The following is a 17,746-nucleotide window of genomic DNA, read 5'->3' as shown; positions in this document are numbered from 1 at the left end:
AGGAAGTAGTCTAAAGAGGTCTATGGCCACTTTCCCCTCTAACCTTTCTCTTCTACCTAGTGCTGGGGGTGGGAGGTGGAAGGGATTGGGTTGGAATAGGGTGGGAAAGGTAGAGGCATAAGAACCCAATTAAATAGCCAAAAAGTGTGCCAACGTGGAACATAATGAGTTCTAACCCCTCCCAATTCCTGGCTGTTTGGCAGCATCATTTGGCATAGAAGTATATTACCCCAATCTCTGTCTTGATGCTTACATGAAATCTGTCTGTCTCCATGCCCAAATTTCTCCTTTCTGTAAGGAAACCAATCAGATAGGATTGTAGCCCACCATAGTGACTAGAGTATAACTTGGTTACTTCTGCAAATGCCTTGTTACTAAACAAGATCTCATTCTTAGAGCTTCATCATTTTTGAGATGGGGAGGATCACAGAGTAAACCAAAGAGCAGAGCGTACATAAATGGAATGACATTAAAGGACTTGTTGTTGTTTTGGTTGAGGTTGAGGTGGAGGACGCATGGGGAATCAGAGTCTTGCTGTGAGCCCAGATTGCTCTGGAACTCGCTCTGTCACCCAAGTTGATCATAAACTTACAGTATTCCTCCTGCCTCTTCCTCCTGAGTTCTGGAATTGCAAATGTGCACTTTTAAAGTTGAGATTTGATGTTCGATAAAAGGGAAGATGATCATAAAGAATGTGATGTCTTCAATACTAGAAGATGGGAAAATGTTTATGGGAAATTGTAGAAGAAAAAAGCAGAAACAAACTGGGCCCAGACTCGGATGAAGCTTACATTTTAAAGAGAATTTTCTCTGCATGGCCTTTCATTCAGTCTCTGCTCCACTCTGTCACTGCAATTCTTTTTGACAGGAGGAATTCTGGATCAATATTTTTGAGGTGGGTGGCCCCATCCCTCAACTGCTATGCCTATCCACTGGATATGGTTTCTACAGTTCTATCTCCCCTTTGTTGGGTATTTTGGCTAAAGTCCTCCCTGTTGGGTCCTGGGAACCTCTTGGGTCCCTAGCATCTGGGTCTTTCTAGTGGCTACCCCCAGATCCCCCTCTCCCACTGCTATACACCTACTTTCAAATTCCTGACACTCTGTACTTCTACCCCATCTCCTCACATATCTGAATCCACCCTTTTTCCCTCCCCCTCCTTTCTCCCTCCTAGATCCCTCCATCTACTTTCCAAAGATTATTTTTCTTCCCACTACTGAGTAGGGCTGTAGCATCCACACTTTGGTGTGATCTTCTTTCTTCTTGGGTTTCATATGGTCTGTGAGTTGTATCATGGGTATTCTGATCTTCTTTTTGCCTAATATCCACTTATCAGTGAATACATACCATGTGCAGGGTGTTAGAGTGTGTGTGTGTGTGTGTGTGTGTGTGTGTGTGTGTGTGTGTGAGAGAGAGAGAGAGAGAGAGAGAGAGAGAGAGAGAGAGAGAGATTGGGTTACCTCACTCAGGATGATATTTTCAAGCCCATTTGCCTGTGAATTTTATGAAATCATTGTTTTTAATAGCTGAGTAGTACTCCACACTTTCTGTATCCATTCCTTTGTTGAGGACATCTGGGTTCTTTCCAACTTCTAGCTATTATAAATAAGGCTTCTATGAACATAGTGGAGCATGTGTCTTTGTTATATGTTGGAGCATCGTTTGGGTATATGCTCAGGAGAAGTATAGCTGGGTCCTCAGCTAGTACTATGTCCAGCTTTCTCAGGAACCACCAGACTGATTTCCAGAGTGGTTGTACCAGTCTGCAATCCCACCAACATCTGCTGTCACTTGAGTCTTTGTTCTTAGCCATGCTGACTGATGTGAGGTGGAATCTCAGGGTTGTTTTGATTTGCATTTCCCTGCCCCACCTAGGGATCCATCCCAGACCCTATTAATGATGTAATATTGCTTACTGACAGGAGCTCAGTATAGCTGCCCCTGAGAGGCTCTGCTAGAGCCGGACTAATTCAGATGTGGATGTACACAGTCAAACACTGGTCTGTGCCTGCAAACAGGGACCCCAAATGGGGAAGTTAGGGCAAGGACTGTAGGAGCTGAATGGGGTTTGCAACCTCATAGGAAGAACAACAGTATCAACCACCCAGACCCCCCCAAAGCTCCCAGAGACTGATCCACCAAAAGCTCCCAGAAACTAATCCACCAACCAAAGAGTACACAAGGAGGTTCTGGCATCACTGAGAGGGGAGCCCCTTGGACCTGTGGAGGCTTGATGACCCAGGATAGGAAAATGCTAGGCCACTGAAGCAGGAGAGGGTGAGTGGGTTGGGGAGCACCCTCATAGAGGTAGGGGGAGAGAGGAAGGGATAGGGAGCTTGTGGAGAGGAAACTGGAAAGGGGGGATAACATTTGAAATGTAAATAAATAAAGTAACCAAAAAATATTCTTTAAAAAAAGAGAATTTTCTCTGACAAAAGAGAGTAGTAAACTGAAAGTATATGTGCAACCCAGACTTCTGTGTATATAGTAAAAGATCAATCATCCATTATCACAGAATCTATTTAGAAATAAGACTGTGAAGTGTGAGGACTAGATATCAAGTACATATTGCAGAAAGCAGGGAAGGAACAAGAAACAGTTGAGAGAGCCCATAAGCAAGGGCCCCTGAGTCCATATTAACCTGTTGCTAGCCCCACAGCTTCCTTTAAAAGTGCTCTGAGGCCCAGGAAAAAGAGCAGAGAAAGTTGAGTCTAGTGACTATGAATTCCAGGCCAGTGTGGTCAGCTTGGTCAAAGGTTTTCAGGAGACTGGAGAAACATAGGGTGCTGAGGAGTTTTTAGTAGAATTGATCCAAAAAACAATTAGGAGACTAAATGAAGTTGGTCTTTCCAAGAAATTAAGGATTTAGGAAAGAGAACAGTCTTGGAGTGATCAAGGGCAAAGAAACAATTAGCCAGGGGGATCCTATATTTGACAAAGAGATGTAGGTGTCATATAGTCGAACTATGGTGATGCATCTATGCTGGCAGAAGACTGGATGTAGTCGAAATAATGGCATATAGAGGCAAAGAAAATGAAGGATCACTTGAAAATTTGCTTGAAGCACCTTGTAGCCACCTCTATAGGTTGTACTTAAATCATCTCCCTGTCTGTTCTTTCTAGCTTTCACCCTTTGAGACTTGCTCAGGCTCAGATGTTTTCTGAGCTTGGAGAGGAATGCTTAACATTTTCTATCATCTTGTAACATTGTTTAGCATCTTCTATAATGAAATTTTATAAGAGTAGCTGAATCGCTGAATGCAACTGTTATTATTTGGTTTTGTTTGTTTGTTTGTTTGTTTCCTTTACACCATTGAATATTTTTAACATTCAAAACAAAATCTGTTTTGATTCTTCATTGTACAGACACATGTCTGAGATTTTGCTTTCGGTGGCTCCTCTAGGAGTAGGTGTTCACAGCTGCCTTCGTATTTTCACATTGTCATGAGAAACTGGCAGCCCTCAGATCTAAGAAGCAGTTGGCATAAAGAAAACTGTTTCCCACATAGGAAATAGTCAGAAAAGAGAAGCTGAAAACTAATGATGGCAGAATATGAATACATTCACCATACTGTGCTCTTCAATATCAAGACCGATGAGTTCACCTACTCAAACATATTATTAAAAGGTAATATCGAACTTTTCAATGTTCTGGCAATGTACAAAAGACTCCCACTCCAAGAATGGGACCAATTAATATTAAGCTGTGAAAGGAAAGACTTCATGCCCTCATTAAAATGACAAAAACCTTTACTTCAGAGAATGGGAAATACATTTTGTGAGGAAGCATTCCCACCCCGCTAGCTTTATAGTAGATGATCATTACCTCTTTTTTTTTTTGCCTAGTGACAAGTATAAACTGAGAAGATCATTGTCTGTCCTTGCTTGCCTTCACCTATCTGTCAGTGTTCATCAGCCGGGCCTTTACCCCACACAGGACACAGCACCCTGTCTTCCTCATTTTCTCCAGAGAAAATATTTTCACATTCAAACTAGACATTATCCCTGTAAGTGCTCTCCTGGATCTGCCCTTTCTTCCTTTGAGCCTCTCCATGCAACATGTACAACATGAACATAATCACTGGCCTGTAGAACAGGAAGAAACAAAAGGGACGCAAACAAAATGTTATTTCCTTTTTTTTTTTTTTTTTGAGCCACGTGGATCACCAAATTACATTGGAACCAAAGTAGAAACAAACAACTATCCATCTGTAGGTATCGTGCTTTACAGAGGAACCTGTATGCTATGCAGAACAACTCCAGCTTGATACTGTCCTTGGTACTGATCCAGGAAACAAACCAAATATTACATTCTGTTTGACAGATGGTTAATGTCCCTTTTCCCATACCATTTTCTCTACACACCAATCACTTATATCATCCTCCTGTGGTGCTGTGAATGCCTGATGAAAAATAACCCAGCCACTATGAGACGGCAAGGGTAGATAATATTTAGAGGTCTGGGGATGCAAGTCTCGATGTAATGGCTTTCCCTTCAAAGACAAAATCCATATGGATACAGAAGTAATTAAAATCAGTTCTAGAAACCACACATATAATGATCGTGCCCTGAAAAGGGTCCTTTATAACTGATAAAGTGAAATGTGAGATTTAAAACTACCATATCGAGATAATTACATGAGCATTCATTGAAAACAAATGTGGGCACAGATAGATGCTTCCTATTACAGTGACTCTCTCTCTGCGTTAGATAGGACAATCTAGCCATAGTAGCATAATAACATTAGGAACACTCTTAGGTTCGAAGTATTTAATTAAACTCAGTTCTTCCTAAAGGCAGACTCCTTTAAGGAATAAGGTAAGTCTCAGGTTGAGGATAGAGTTCTCTTTTAAATTCAGATGTGGTAGCCTATGCTTGTAATCTTGGCACTTGCGAGGGAAGGCAGGTAAAACAAGAGTTCAAGATCGTAGTTGACTACATACTGAATTCAAAGCCAGCTTGGACTTTCTGAGACTCTGCAGAAAAACAAGAAGATTCTTCCTATATATAACTCATCTTCTAATCCATATTCTGTACACATTGGTTGGGTCTTTGAATCCTTCATGAGCCTCTTCATCTGTCGCTTTTAAGGGGGTAGAGGGTACTTCTCCATCAAGGTTTCGGAGGTTTTGGTTCATCATAGCAAAGAAGGAATAGGTGAATTGCTTACATCATGGTAAACAGGAATCAGAGAGAGGACTGCTTGAATTGTAAGTTTCTTTTTCCCTTTTGACTCCATGTGAGCATCTAGTCTACAAGATGATGCTGTTTCCACTAAGAATCGAAAGGAGGGATGTGACAGAAATGACCAATTCCACCAGGACACTATCCTGCCATTTGCAGTCCCCATGGTCACTCTCCTGGGCTGGCTTCGCTCCTGATCTGTAGTTCTCCTAAATGAACACTCATTGTTCCTGCCGTCTCAGACAGCCTGAGGTTCTTGTTACTCTTCACATTCATTCTCAGAGCTTCAAACATTGCCTTTCCAAGGCCTGCCTGCAGCAGTCATGACTGACACGTATGCCCTGGCCGCCAAAGCTTTCCTTTGAAATATAGATTCTTCTACCATTTATTAGGATAGATCATTTTAATTGTTTGAATTCATTATTTTTCTTTTACTTTCTACAAATCAAAAATCAACCCCCATAGACAACTGAGAAAATATACATGTTGTCCAGGTGCCTTTTAACCTACTTACACACTTAATATATAGTTTTGTAACTTGGGTCCAACTTGATATCTTCATTTCCAGATTTCATGTCCTATTGGCATTTTTTTTTTCGGAGCTGGGGACCGAACCCAGGGCCTTGCGCTTGCTAGGCAAGCGCTCTACCACTGAGCTAAATCCCCAACCCCTCTATTGGCATTTTTAAGAGGTGGAGTGAAAAAATAACTAAGCTCTAGCCTAACATGTACATGACCCTAACACATGAAAAAGGAAAACATTTCCTTTGAAATAGTGGGTAAGCAATAGAGATTAATGGAATCACCTTTTTTTTAACCATACCCATGACCCTGGAATACATAAAGTACTCAATAAATGATTGTTTGATCAATGAAAGTCTCTGACTAAATATTTGGAAATAGGCTTTATAATTTTGACCTTAAAATATGCACAAACTCATAAATAATGAAATTTAGCATGGGTTTCTCCATGCATCTTTATTTTTATTAATAAACTTTCCTTTAAAGGGTTTTTTTTTTGTTCACAGTAAAAGGGAAAAGAAAATAAAGACTCCCTGTATAACCCTTGTCTCAACAGAGAATGTCTCCTGCACCACCCGCCATCAGCCTCTCTCACCTTAACAGTGCATTTCTCTCAATCAGTGAGCCTAATTGGCACATCTTCACTAGAAGCTTTTCAGTAGGACTCCTCTGCTATGGTACCTAATTCTGTAGGTATTACCACATGTATAATGGCCTGTCTCCTCCATGGTAGTAGCATACAAAATAGTTTTACTGCCCTAAAGTTTGTGTTCTGCCTGTTCTTTACCTGTCTCTGGTGGCCTTTAGCAGCTATGAATAATTTGCTGTCTCCATGGTGTTTCCTTTTCCAGAATGTTACATAATGGGTATCAACTAGGATCGAACATTTTCAGGCTGGCCTGTTTCACTTAGTATCATACCTTTGCTTCTTTTGTGACTTTTCTTTGTTTGAGGATTCATTTCCTTTACCACTGAATGACATTACATTGCCTGAATATATCACAACTTATTTCTTCGTTAACCCACTAAGGGAAATCTTTGGTGCTTCCAAGGTTGGAGAATTATGAGTAAATGGGACTATATACAAACATGGGATTATGGGAGGGGCATTTAGAAAACACAAATGGTATGGTTGGGGCCATTAATTTCTAGTTGCCTCCCGTTGTTCTTAGTTTTATTGAAAAAATAATAAAGAGGTCTCATTATATAGCCCTCGATGGCTCAAAACTTACTATGTATCACAGTAAGTGGCTTGAGTATGTCATGGGGCTAATGCCTTTGCTGTTTGTAGTCCAACTACAAATGGCTTAAAGGTACAATACGCGGGGCTGGGGATTTAGCTCAGTGGTAGAGCGCTTACCTAGGAAGCGCAAAGCTCTGGGTTCGGTCCCCAGCTCAAAAAAAAAAAAAAAAAAAAAGGTACAATACGCACACCATTCACTTTAGTTTACATTTACGACTATTCTACACTTATTTTATTTCATAGTGTAGGTTAAATAAATTCAAGTATTGACTATGGTGTGCATTTGTAGAAAGTATTCTATAGAGTGATTGCTTTGTTAACTGAATACAGAGAATGGACTGCTCATTAAAAATAAATTGCTGTGTAGACCAGACTGGCCTCAAACTTGAAGCCATCCTCCTGCTGTGGCCTCATGAGTCCTGACAATATAGACATGCTGCTGTTTTCTTGGATCGGCCTTGCCCCATCCCCAATTTGTCCTCCAGACTTTTTCTTCTTTATATGGTTTCAGTCAAGCATTATCTTTGATTTTTTTCTCTTCCCTCCTTATATTTCATTGCACTTGTTTCTAGCTGATGTACAATAACAAAATATTTCCAGTTCCTCTCTCGTCCCATGCATCATTGCTGTCATTCATTTGACAGCAATGCATTCCTAAATGTATGCCTAGTCACCACTGCCATTTTGAGCAATACACTCTAGATCATTTAATAAGAAAAAATAAAAGATGCTATTTTACCATCGACTCATCTTTTACGTTTATTTCTTTGTGTAGATCTGAATTTCTGAACTATATAATTTTTCTTTGCTCTAAACAACCTTTTTAATATTCCTGTCAGAATTCCCCCTCGGTTTTTATTTAGCCAAAGAAATCTTTATTTATTTTTAGTTCCATTTGAACAGAATTTCACAGGGCACAAAATTCCACATTAGTGACTTTTTTTTTTTTGCTAAAATATTTTCCTCCCTTTTCTTGATTTGTGTAGTTCTAAGAAATCATATTTAATGTTCCTATTTACCCTAGGTAATGGTTTTCTTCTGTCCTATTTAATAAAGAATCGTTTCCATTTTGATTAGCTAAACTGTGTATATTTGAGGGCATTTATCTTTAATGCTCTGTGAGCTTCATGGATCTCTATGTAGTTTTGTGTATGGCATAAGTTTGGGGAAATATTTAATCATTGTTGTTTCAAATGTTGCTTTTTCTCTTCTTTTGGCTTTCCCATTACTCAAGCTTAAACTTTCTGTGTTTGTACCAAGTTGTTGGATATTCTATTATTTTTCAATGAGTCATTTTTTTCTTCCTTTCTTCATTGGGACCTGGATGCTTATATAGCCCAAAATCCATATGGTGAAACCTATTCACCATATAGGTAGTAGAGCTTTGGGATGGTGCTTAGTATTAGTGCAGTTATGAAAGAGGCCCCAGAGAGCTGCCTTGCACTGTGTGAGAATACAAAAGAAACCATTGATGAACCTGAAAGTAGGCATTCACCAAACACTGGAGAGCTGGTGCTTTGACCTTAGGTTGCCCAGCTTCCAAAACTGTAAAGTAATAAATTTCTGTTGAGCATATGCTCTCCAGTCTTGGGTTGTTTCTTATACAATCCTAAATAGGCTAAAGCATGTTTTCAGTTACAGCATTTTACACTCTTCTAGCCCCAGTCTCAGAGTTTCTTTCCGCAGCCATATCCAGTCTACTGGCTCGCCAAAGGTCTTCTGCCTATTATAGTGCTTTGGATTGCTAGTGTTTCTTCTTCTTCCTTAGCATTTCTAACTCTGCCTACATTATTCATCTGTTCTTCTGTGCTGCCTATTTTCACAAGCAACCTTGTCAAATAGAAGTCAATTTTGATGTGCCTTTGTGTTCTCAAACTTGTCTTTGAAATTTATTATTTCTTGTAATTTTTTGTTAAATATCAGATACTACTATTCTGGATATAATGAACTCTAGCAAATGGCCCTTCATTTGTGTAGAGGAGAAGAGGAACTACATTCTTCATTTCAATAACTAAGTCTTACCCTTTTCTTGAGACAGAATCTTATGTAGCCCTAGCTGTGGATCACCTCGAAGTTCTAATATCCCTGCCTCCACCTCATGGGTTGTGGGATACAGGTATGTGTCACAGTACCAGATTTCATGTGGCACTAGGGTGTAAGCACTGTAGCATCTGAAGCGCATCCCAGCCCTAACTCTAAGACCTTGATAACCCTGTGCCTATGGACAGCAAACTTCACTGGTGAATCTCACATTTGTTCCCACCTTCAGCTGAAATAAGATGGCTAGAAGAGTTCTCAGCCTTCCTAAGGCTATGATCCTTTAATACAGTTCCTCATGTTGTGGTGATCCCCAACAATAAATTATTTCATTGCTACATCAGAACTATAATCTTGCTACTGTTATGAATCGTAATGTAAGTATCTGATATACAAGATACCTGTTATGTGGGCCTCCAAACGGGTTATGACCCACAGGTTGAGAACCAGTGGTGCAGAGTTAAGTATCTCCCTTTCTTCACTTCATTTATGCCCCTTTAAAACTCCAAAAGGTTCTGATAAAAGTTTCTCCCGCCCTAGGGGCAAGTCTTGTTAAGAACAGAATGTTCTGGTATTTCAACCTTCAAACCTGTTCCTTTCCTCCTGTGAAGCAAGAAGAGATTTTTCTCTGATATTCACTGTTAGGACCTACAGGGAAAAGTCATCACTTTTGGAGTTTTTAATTCATAGGCTTGTCCATGCTGTGCCTCCAGTAATTCAATTTGTTTCTCTACCCTAGCACTGGTTCCCATGAGGGTTTCTGCTCATGGCGTTCTATTTCTATCAACTGTCATTTGTTGTATTCAGTGTCTCTAACTCTGGTTTAAGAGGTCATTTGCCTACTATCCTCGATTCTCTGAAGACATTAAGAAATGTTTCTGGGCCGGACTTGGTGGCCCCACGCATTTCATGGCAGCACTCGGGAGGCAGAGACAGGTCACTATGTTTTCAAGGCTGGCCAGTCTGGTCTACACCAGCCCCAGGCTAGGCAAGGCTACAGTCCTTGGAAGGTACAGGCCAGCCAAGGCTATGAAGAGAGAGCCTATAACAAACAAACAAGAAGGTGATTTGTTTCCCACTTGTTGAGCTTCCTACAGTGGGCATTTCTTCCTATACAGAAAGCAGAGATGTGGTTATTTTTCTCTAATAGCGAGTGTCCGCTCCTTTTCACATGTTTGTGTATGTGGTTGTGTGTTAAGGCAATCAGTCCTGAATTTGGTCATTGCGGCACTTCCATCTCTTGGTCTACTTCAAATCAAAGTGATAGACGCCACTTGCAAGTGGTTACATTTGGTAGGGAGAATATGAAGCACAATGTAGACATTCATGTGTTGGAATCCTGTTTTATTTTTGAAAGCAAGCCTTTCTGCCTTTGTGCCCATCTATTACTACCATCTAAAAATGGACTTGAAATTTTTTATCAAGCAGCTTTTTGTACACATTGATCTGAAGTACCAACTTACTAAGCAAGTTACTACCAAGTTACCATAGCACTCAGGTGTAACATGAAAACATCGAGGCAGAAGGTTTACTGTTTTCCATCTTCCATTGACTTAGCCTTAGTGTCACAGGCTGAAGCTCTGAAGGAGGAAAACGATAGCCTCCGTTGGCAGCTGGATGCCTACCGGAATGAGGTAGAACTGCTCAAGCAGGAACAAGGCAAGGCTCACAGGGAGGATGACCCAAACAAGGAGCAGCAGCTGAAACTTCTGCAGCAAGCCCTACAGGGGATGCAGCAGGTAAGGACGGGTTGTTTGGAAGAACAGCATCCGCTGTTTCCTAACAGGTGTGCTGAAGCAAAAAGATCAGAAGTTACTTCAGGCTATAGGTACTGCTGGGGTCTTTATGAAAAGTCTCAATTACTTGCATATGATAAAATGAGGATCAGTAAGTATATACTTGGTTAAAACAACAAAATATAGTCTTTTAGAAGAAACAACAAAGCATTTCCTTCTTGATTTTCATGAAAATGGAGACCATGTAGGAAGAATCAGTGTTTTAGGATTGTAACACCAGTTCAGCTTTCATTTTATTTTCACAGTTATGTATGTGACTTTACAAACATGCAGTTCCAAATAGAGACATTAAACTGCAGGGCTGGAGACATGACTCCATGATTAAGAGCACTTTCCCCTCCAACAGAGGATTAGCATTTGGTTCCCAGCAGCCACCTGGGACAACTAACAACCACCTGTGCCTCCAGCTTCATGGGATCTGATCATCTCCCCTGGCCTCCATGGTACTCACACACATGCAGGCATGTGTGCACACATACAAACACACATAATAAAAATAAAACGAGTGGTAAAGAGTCATCTGAATAAAAAGAAAACGGAAATAATTAAATCCAATGGAAATTGAATAACAGGTAGTCAGTATCTCAAATGTGATGTGGCCATCACCACAGTGTTCTAGTTCACTACAGTGAAGGACCAGTGTTTCTAAGAAAGGATATGGTCAGATTCTGTCATCACTGTCTACCAACCATCTTCATACATTTTAAATTGTGCAGCGCACTTCAACTCTGTGCCTTGAAATTATCTAGGGCAAACTAATTGCTGCTTGGAACTTATAAATGTCGAACAGGGAGTCTCCTGGCATCCCTGTGCTATTACTGCTGCAACTATTGTCTTCACATTAATATTCCACCCTTCCCATTAGCAAAATGTGTGAAAATGCTTACCTTCCTCTGCTTGCCACCACAGAGTTTAATTAGAATACATAAATTATATCAGAGATCTTTCTACCGAAAAGTGTCCCTGTAGCTAGCCTTCAAAAGGCTTTCACAGCATACATTGTACTTTGTTTTTTAGCTGATGATCTTTTGAAAGTCTGAAAATAAGACTTTGGAAATACTTTTATCACTGTTTCTTCTTCATGTGTTGCTTTTGAAACCATGACTCATATGAAAAGTTGTGCCACTTCCGTGCACAGATCTCAGACTCCTAAAAATTAACTTCATTCATTTTGATTTTTTTCTCCCTTGGGAAAATAGTTCTATAAAGAATGAGCAACATTTTCCCATTTTATCTCAAAAGATGTATAATAAATGTGTATTAAGGCAAAGGAATGTCAGACATACCTGGCCTGGTTTGAAATCTAACTATTCTGCTTCTTATCTGAACTAATGCCCTTGTGTGCTAATATACTTACCATGCTGCCTAGTAAATACAAGGAAATTCAATAAATTGTATTTGTTGCCGCTACTGATAACAAATCCACTTCCTTGCCTTCTGATTATGGAAGCTAACATATGTGAAATTTGGATTCATGAGTATCTTCTCTACACAAACCAAACTTGGTGAGCCAGATGACTTTTTAAGAATGTTTTTCAACATTAAGTTCATGTCTCTTCAACAATCAAAATACAGTTTGTACAGTATTCACTACATGGCTGGGACAGAGAAGAAGCTAAGTTACTGTGTTAGGGAGATTCTCTGGCCCTTTAGAAAATATAAACAAGTTCAGAAGAAATACATAAGAACCAAATTTTTAAAGACGGAAAAAGTATCTTGATTTTCCCGAGATACTTTTTCTCCATGTGGAAAAAGGGATGATTGGTAGAGGGCTCGTTCACATAATAACTGACATCAGCCAAAGATTGTGAAGTGTAAGTCTGAATGAGTAATGCCATGATCTGTGATCTTTCATGAAGCATCTGCTCAAAGTCCAAGAGGAATACAAAAAGAAAGAAGCTGAACTTGACAGAATCAAAGACGACAAGTTACAGGTGGAAAAACTGTTGGAAAATCTTCATGAAAAGGTACAGAGTCTACGTCAATCTTTTCTTTTTATCTCTCCCGCTCTTCCCCTCTCAGTGATAATAAAAATGCCCTAGAACTTTCTGCAACAGAAGTCAGTGTGAAATACTGCCAGTTGGGAATTAAAAGTCCCTGTCTGGGCCCGGTAGTGGTGCACACCTTTAATCCCAGCACTCAGGAGGCAGAGGCAATCATATCTCTGTGAGTTCAAAAAACCCTTTTCTGAGAAACCTTTTCTCAAAAGAACAAAAAAAAAGCCTCCCTCTCTGTGGCAATTCTTGTATCAAGAGCTCTGTTTGTAAGTATGAGAACTTTAGCTTTTCTAAAGGTTCAGGTTTATATACTTCACAATGAGTAAAATGCCATTCTAATTACCATAGTCCTCCATCTTTGCTGTTGAAGGGATACATACTGCATACTTTGTTCGCTGCTTCACCTCCTCATACCAATAACAACACAGAAGGCCCATATGTTCTGGTTTGCTTCTTATTGCTCTGATAAACACTGTGCCCAAAAGTAACTTGGAGAAGGGTTTGTTTCCCTTTGCAGCTTACAGTCCATCTAGGCAGGAAATGAAGATAGGAAACTGGGGTTCTGACTGCAGCAGAGACCATAGAGAAATGTGACTTACTGGCTTGGTCCTCGTAGCTCACGCTGTTTGCTTTTTTATAAAACAGCAGGACCATCGCTCAAAGATGGCACCACCCAGAGTGGGCTTGGTCATCTATCAATCATTAATTAGAAAAGGGTGCCCTACTGATTTTCCTACAAAGCAATCTGATAGAGTCCATTCCTTCCCTTCTATCTTCCCAAATGAGCAGACCTTTAACTAAACATTTCATTAAAGCAGAAATGCAGCTAGAACACGGACAGTTCTTTACACCCACTCTATCAGGTCAGAGTAACAGCCAAAACCAAGTCAGGCGTGGTGACACACAGCTGAATGCCAAAACTTAGGACATTGAGACAGGAGAATCAGGACTTCAGTGTCACCCTCAGCTACATAGCAAGTTAGGAGTCAGCCTGGAGTATATAAGACCCTGTCTCAAACAAACAAATAGCCAACACCAAAATGGGGGTGGGGGTGGAGCCTTGTGGAGAAACAAGGAGACACAGTTTTCTAAAGCCAAATAGTAGTAACAAAGGGAAGGTGAAACTTAATTAAGAGAGAGCCTACTGCAAAAAGAACACAGTGAAGACACCTGGGCCAGGCTGTTTACTTTTTGGCTGGGTCTGTGGATCACAACAGACGTGTGTCTTTTTGATGTGTAAAATCTGTTGTCTGTGTCATACCTCTCCAGTCCCATAGGCCTCAATATTCAGCTGAAATTGTACTGGGGGGTGGGGGGGAATAACTCATTAACCAGAACTTCCTGCTGTGTGTAATTAAGAAGGAAGAGGAAACGTAGGAGTTTGAAGCAAGAGTTCAACACCAGTAATGGTACAGTTCTGCAAGAGCTGCTATTGTTGATCTTCCTTGCTCAGCTTGGAGAGACAGAACATATACAGGCCCTGGGTGTATTTACCAGCGTGGGGATGTGCCCTAGAGAGCCATTAGGAACTGGCAACCTTGGTGTAGTTGAAACAAATGATTGAAAATGTTTTCTTTCAGAGGCCATTTGCAATATGCTTTTAATTCTTCCACATCATAAAATCAAGTCACTTTCCACTTTTGTGGGTGCTATTAAAGAAATGAGCACAATCCCAGAGAAATTCATTTATCAAGCATTTAATTGAAAAGTGCCAAACCTGCTATACTATCAGGACTTCCCTCATGCTACCAGAGTTTCTAAATTGTCCCAGAGCTGCAACATAGCTGTTTCTCTTCCTGAATAAAATACCCTAAGTCTCCAGAAGATCCTAGCTAGATCAGGGGCTGTGCCGCTGACAGCACACTTACCATCACTCTTTAGATTGCCATGACAATTGACTTAAGCACATTTGTAGTATAGGCTGCTTTCTGCTTTGTGAAGAATTTTATTTAAAGAAACAACAGGTCAAATGGCACAGAAGAAACTTGTCAGAATGTGCTCAATGGCAACTGTTTCTCATCTGAGAGGAAATATGCCCCAGAATGACAGCTAAGGAGGAACAGGGAGCCATCTGACTATCAGAAAACTGTGAGTCGAATTTTTTTCCCTGTTATTTTGAGCAAAACCTCTTTTAGAAGAATTCATGACAGATCATTACAAACTGATTGTCTCCGTGAAACTGATTTGTGACCAAATATTTCAACCTGACACAATTAGGTTAGGAAGCAAGAGACCATTGCTATCACATTAGACTACAAAAATAATTTCAGGTTGAAAGGCAAGCAGTAAGTTTTGGGTTGCTTAGTTTTGCTTCTGTTTGGGTTTCTTGACAGTAAGCCACCACATGAGCTGTTGGCAGTGTTTTGCAGTATAACAGTGTCACTTATGTCTGTCTTGCTGGTGGAAAGAACTACCCCCTTGAACATGCTAGCGAAGTTCAAGGAAACAAACATCTAATATCGCTTCTAATTGATTTAATGCCAGGCATGATGAATTTTAAATCAGATTCGTTGAGTCACAGTTCCATTCAAGATGAATAAAACTTCTCAGAAAACCAGAGCATCTTAAATCAAACTCTAGTTGTTAAATGCCCACACTTAGGAAATGCATTCCTGGATCACTTAAGGTCCTAAGGGAGTCAAAGCAGATGCACAGCCCCTGCCTTAGAAATGAACCAGTGCTTCAAATCAGATGTGCCAGAAAACAGTATGTCTTGCAGCCATAGACCCTTCACTTCACTCCAAGCTGGTATCTAAGCTTTGAAGACACCTTTAAAGAACACAGAGGTGCCCCTCCCCTCCTCCCCCTCACCCCGCTGAGGCCCTGTGGGAGGGCAGAAGTGAATCCAGCTTGACCTGCCCACGCCTGCTGAGCGCTCCCCCAGCAGAAGCAGTGAGACTGATGCAGGGATTTCTTTTATTCCTTCCTCTGAAAGCTCTTACTTCATGTATACAATACAGAAAGGTGTTTTCCCTGCACCTAAAGACAGAAAGATTCACAGTAGTATAGCACTTCTCAAATTCAGTGCCTGCCGGGCATGAAATTCACCTGTGGATCTAGTATCTCCTAAAACCAACTGCTACATTCAGAAAAGGCCTCCACAACAAAGATGGCAACTGACAGTCGATATTTTTATTCATGGTCAGAAGTATTTTATTGATCTTTAACTTACCAGAGAAGAGAAACAGAATCTCTAGTCTAGAGATAAATGTTCTAATTTCTAGTTCAAAAGCCAGGTCTGATACCTGAGTAGACTGGCTGTACCACACAACCTCTACTCAGATGTGGGACTTGCCATAAGCAGAATGTGGATCTAATGTTGGGAAAGAAGGGGAGGGAGGAAGATGAGGATGTGAATGAACATTCACTCAGATGAATGAATATAACCCGAGATGAAATGTTAACTCTCCCATTCTGTTATCTAACAATGCAATCATAGCAAACCTTCCCAATTCATCTGTACTCTCCTTTGCCTTCCTCTTCTGTATGATGGAGATGGTTTGTGTTTAAGCAGTACCTAATGTGTAATACACAATGGCATTGAGTCCGCTTCCCACGATTACTCATATAGAGCCTATGAATGATAAAGCCAGGAAAACACAACTGGTAAAGGTGAATGTCTACATCCTTGTGCATTTTGAAGCCATATGAAAATGCTCTGGAACCAGTGAGATGGCTCAGATGGTAACAGTACTTCCTGCCTAGCCTGAAAACATAGGTTTAATCCTCAGGAACCACATGGTAGCTGTCCTTTGACCTCCACAAGTATAGCATGGTAAAAGCATGCGTGAGTATGCGTGTACGCGCGCGCACAGGCACAGTCATCACACACACACACACACACACACACACACACACACACACACACACACACACACACACCAAATAAATGTTTTTAAATGATAGTTTGGATTATCTGTGGTGTTTGTAGAATTTGTCTTTTCAGCTATCCAAACTGGACTACGTTGCTTTAATAGTACTGTGCTGCTTTTGTGGACCTGTTGCTGGGCACAATGTAGTACACCTGCCTTTCCTGCTGAGTAGAAAGCTGAGTTGAAGTATCCCGTGTCTGGAAGTTTGAGAATAGACTAGGCAACATAGTGAGAACTTATCTCTCATCTTTTAATAAAAGTTATCAGCTGTACAATTATTTGGCTAAATAAGGCGAACTGACCCAGGAAGCATTTTATTCCAGCAGGAAAACTGTACTTCAAGACTGTGTGCATCAAGCCAAGAAAGTGACCACCCTCTTGAGAAGGCCATAATCGGCAACCCTGTCAAATCGGAACGTGAGGCACTGCTAGTGGGTAAGGAAACCAACACACACACAAAACCATAAAGTACAGAAAGATGAAAGTGTCTGGCAGGAATGTATGAAGTATGACAGTACAAGAGTTCTAAATGTGATAGAGAAAGAGCAAGGAAATTTTTCCAATAAAAATTCTCTTTTTAAATGTTATTTTTATTGGATATTTTATGTATTTACATTTCAAATGTTATCCCTTTCCCCCCTCCCCCCTCTCCCCTCCATCCACTCCCATCTCAACTTCCTGGCATTCCCCTACATTGGGGAAACGAGCTTTCACAGGGCCAAGGGCTTTTCCTCCTACTGATTCTGGACTATGCCATCCTCTCCTACATATTGTTGTTCTTCCTATGGTGTTGCAAACCCATTCAGCTCCAAACCACTTCTGGCCCCTCCTAGCCACTGTCATCCCAAGTGTGCTATAGTCATCATTGTACCAAGAGTGGGTGAGGTACAGAAGAAGCACATTGTGTGCTTTTAATCTCTCTGTAAGGAGAGATGCGTCCTTTCCCATTCATTCAGAGGGCTAGTCCAGACACTGGTAAGAAAGGCTTTCTCGATAAGGAAGAAGGAATGCAGAACCAGCCCGAAGTATCAGAACTGACTAATGGGCCATCTGGCAGGAAGGGATAAGTCCCTAGCCCCTGACATTCCGGATGC

The 17,746-nt window shown here is 40.7% G+C and overlaps 1 protein-coding gene across 20 annotated transcripts in view; it reads left to right on the top strand.

Annotated features, from left to right (window-relative positions):
* Enox2 (ecto-NOX disulfide-thiol exchanger 2) overlaps positions 1 to 17,746 on the top strand; it is a 322,087-nt gene that overhangs the window by 296,461 nt on the left and 7,880 nt on the right. For 11 of the 20 annotated variants that reach the window (XM_087599655.1, XM_087599648.1, XM_087599654.1 and 8 more), the window contains 3 exons: positions 10,545 to 10,726; positions 12,643 to 12,750; positions 16,976 to 17,087. In XM_087599655.1, coding sequence (XP_087455781.1) covers positions 10,545 to 10,726; positions 12,643 to 12,750; positions 16,976 to 17,087 — 402 coding nt within the window. The remainder of the gene's footprint in view (positions 1 to 10,544; positions 10,727 to 12,642; positions 12,751 to 16,975; positions 17,088 to 17,746) is intronic. The other 9 variants (NM_001427048.1, XM_087599660.1, XM_087599652.1 and 6 more) reach the window with 1 other exon arrangement.

The sequence above is a fragment of the Rattus norvegicus genome, chromosome X, assembly GCF_021556685.1.
Source record: "Rattus norvegicus strain SHRSP/BbbUtx chromosome X, alternate assembly SHRSP_T2T, whole genome shotgun sequence".
NCBI classification, from domain to species: Eukaryota; Metazoa; Chordata; class Mammalia; order Rodentia; family Muridae; genus Rattus; species Rattus norvegicus.
This window is presented reverse-complemented; position numbering and strand designations above follow the sequence as displayed.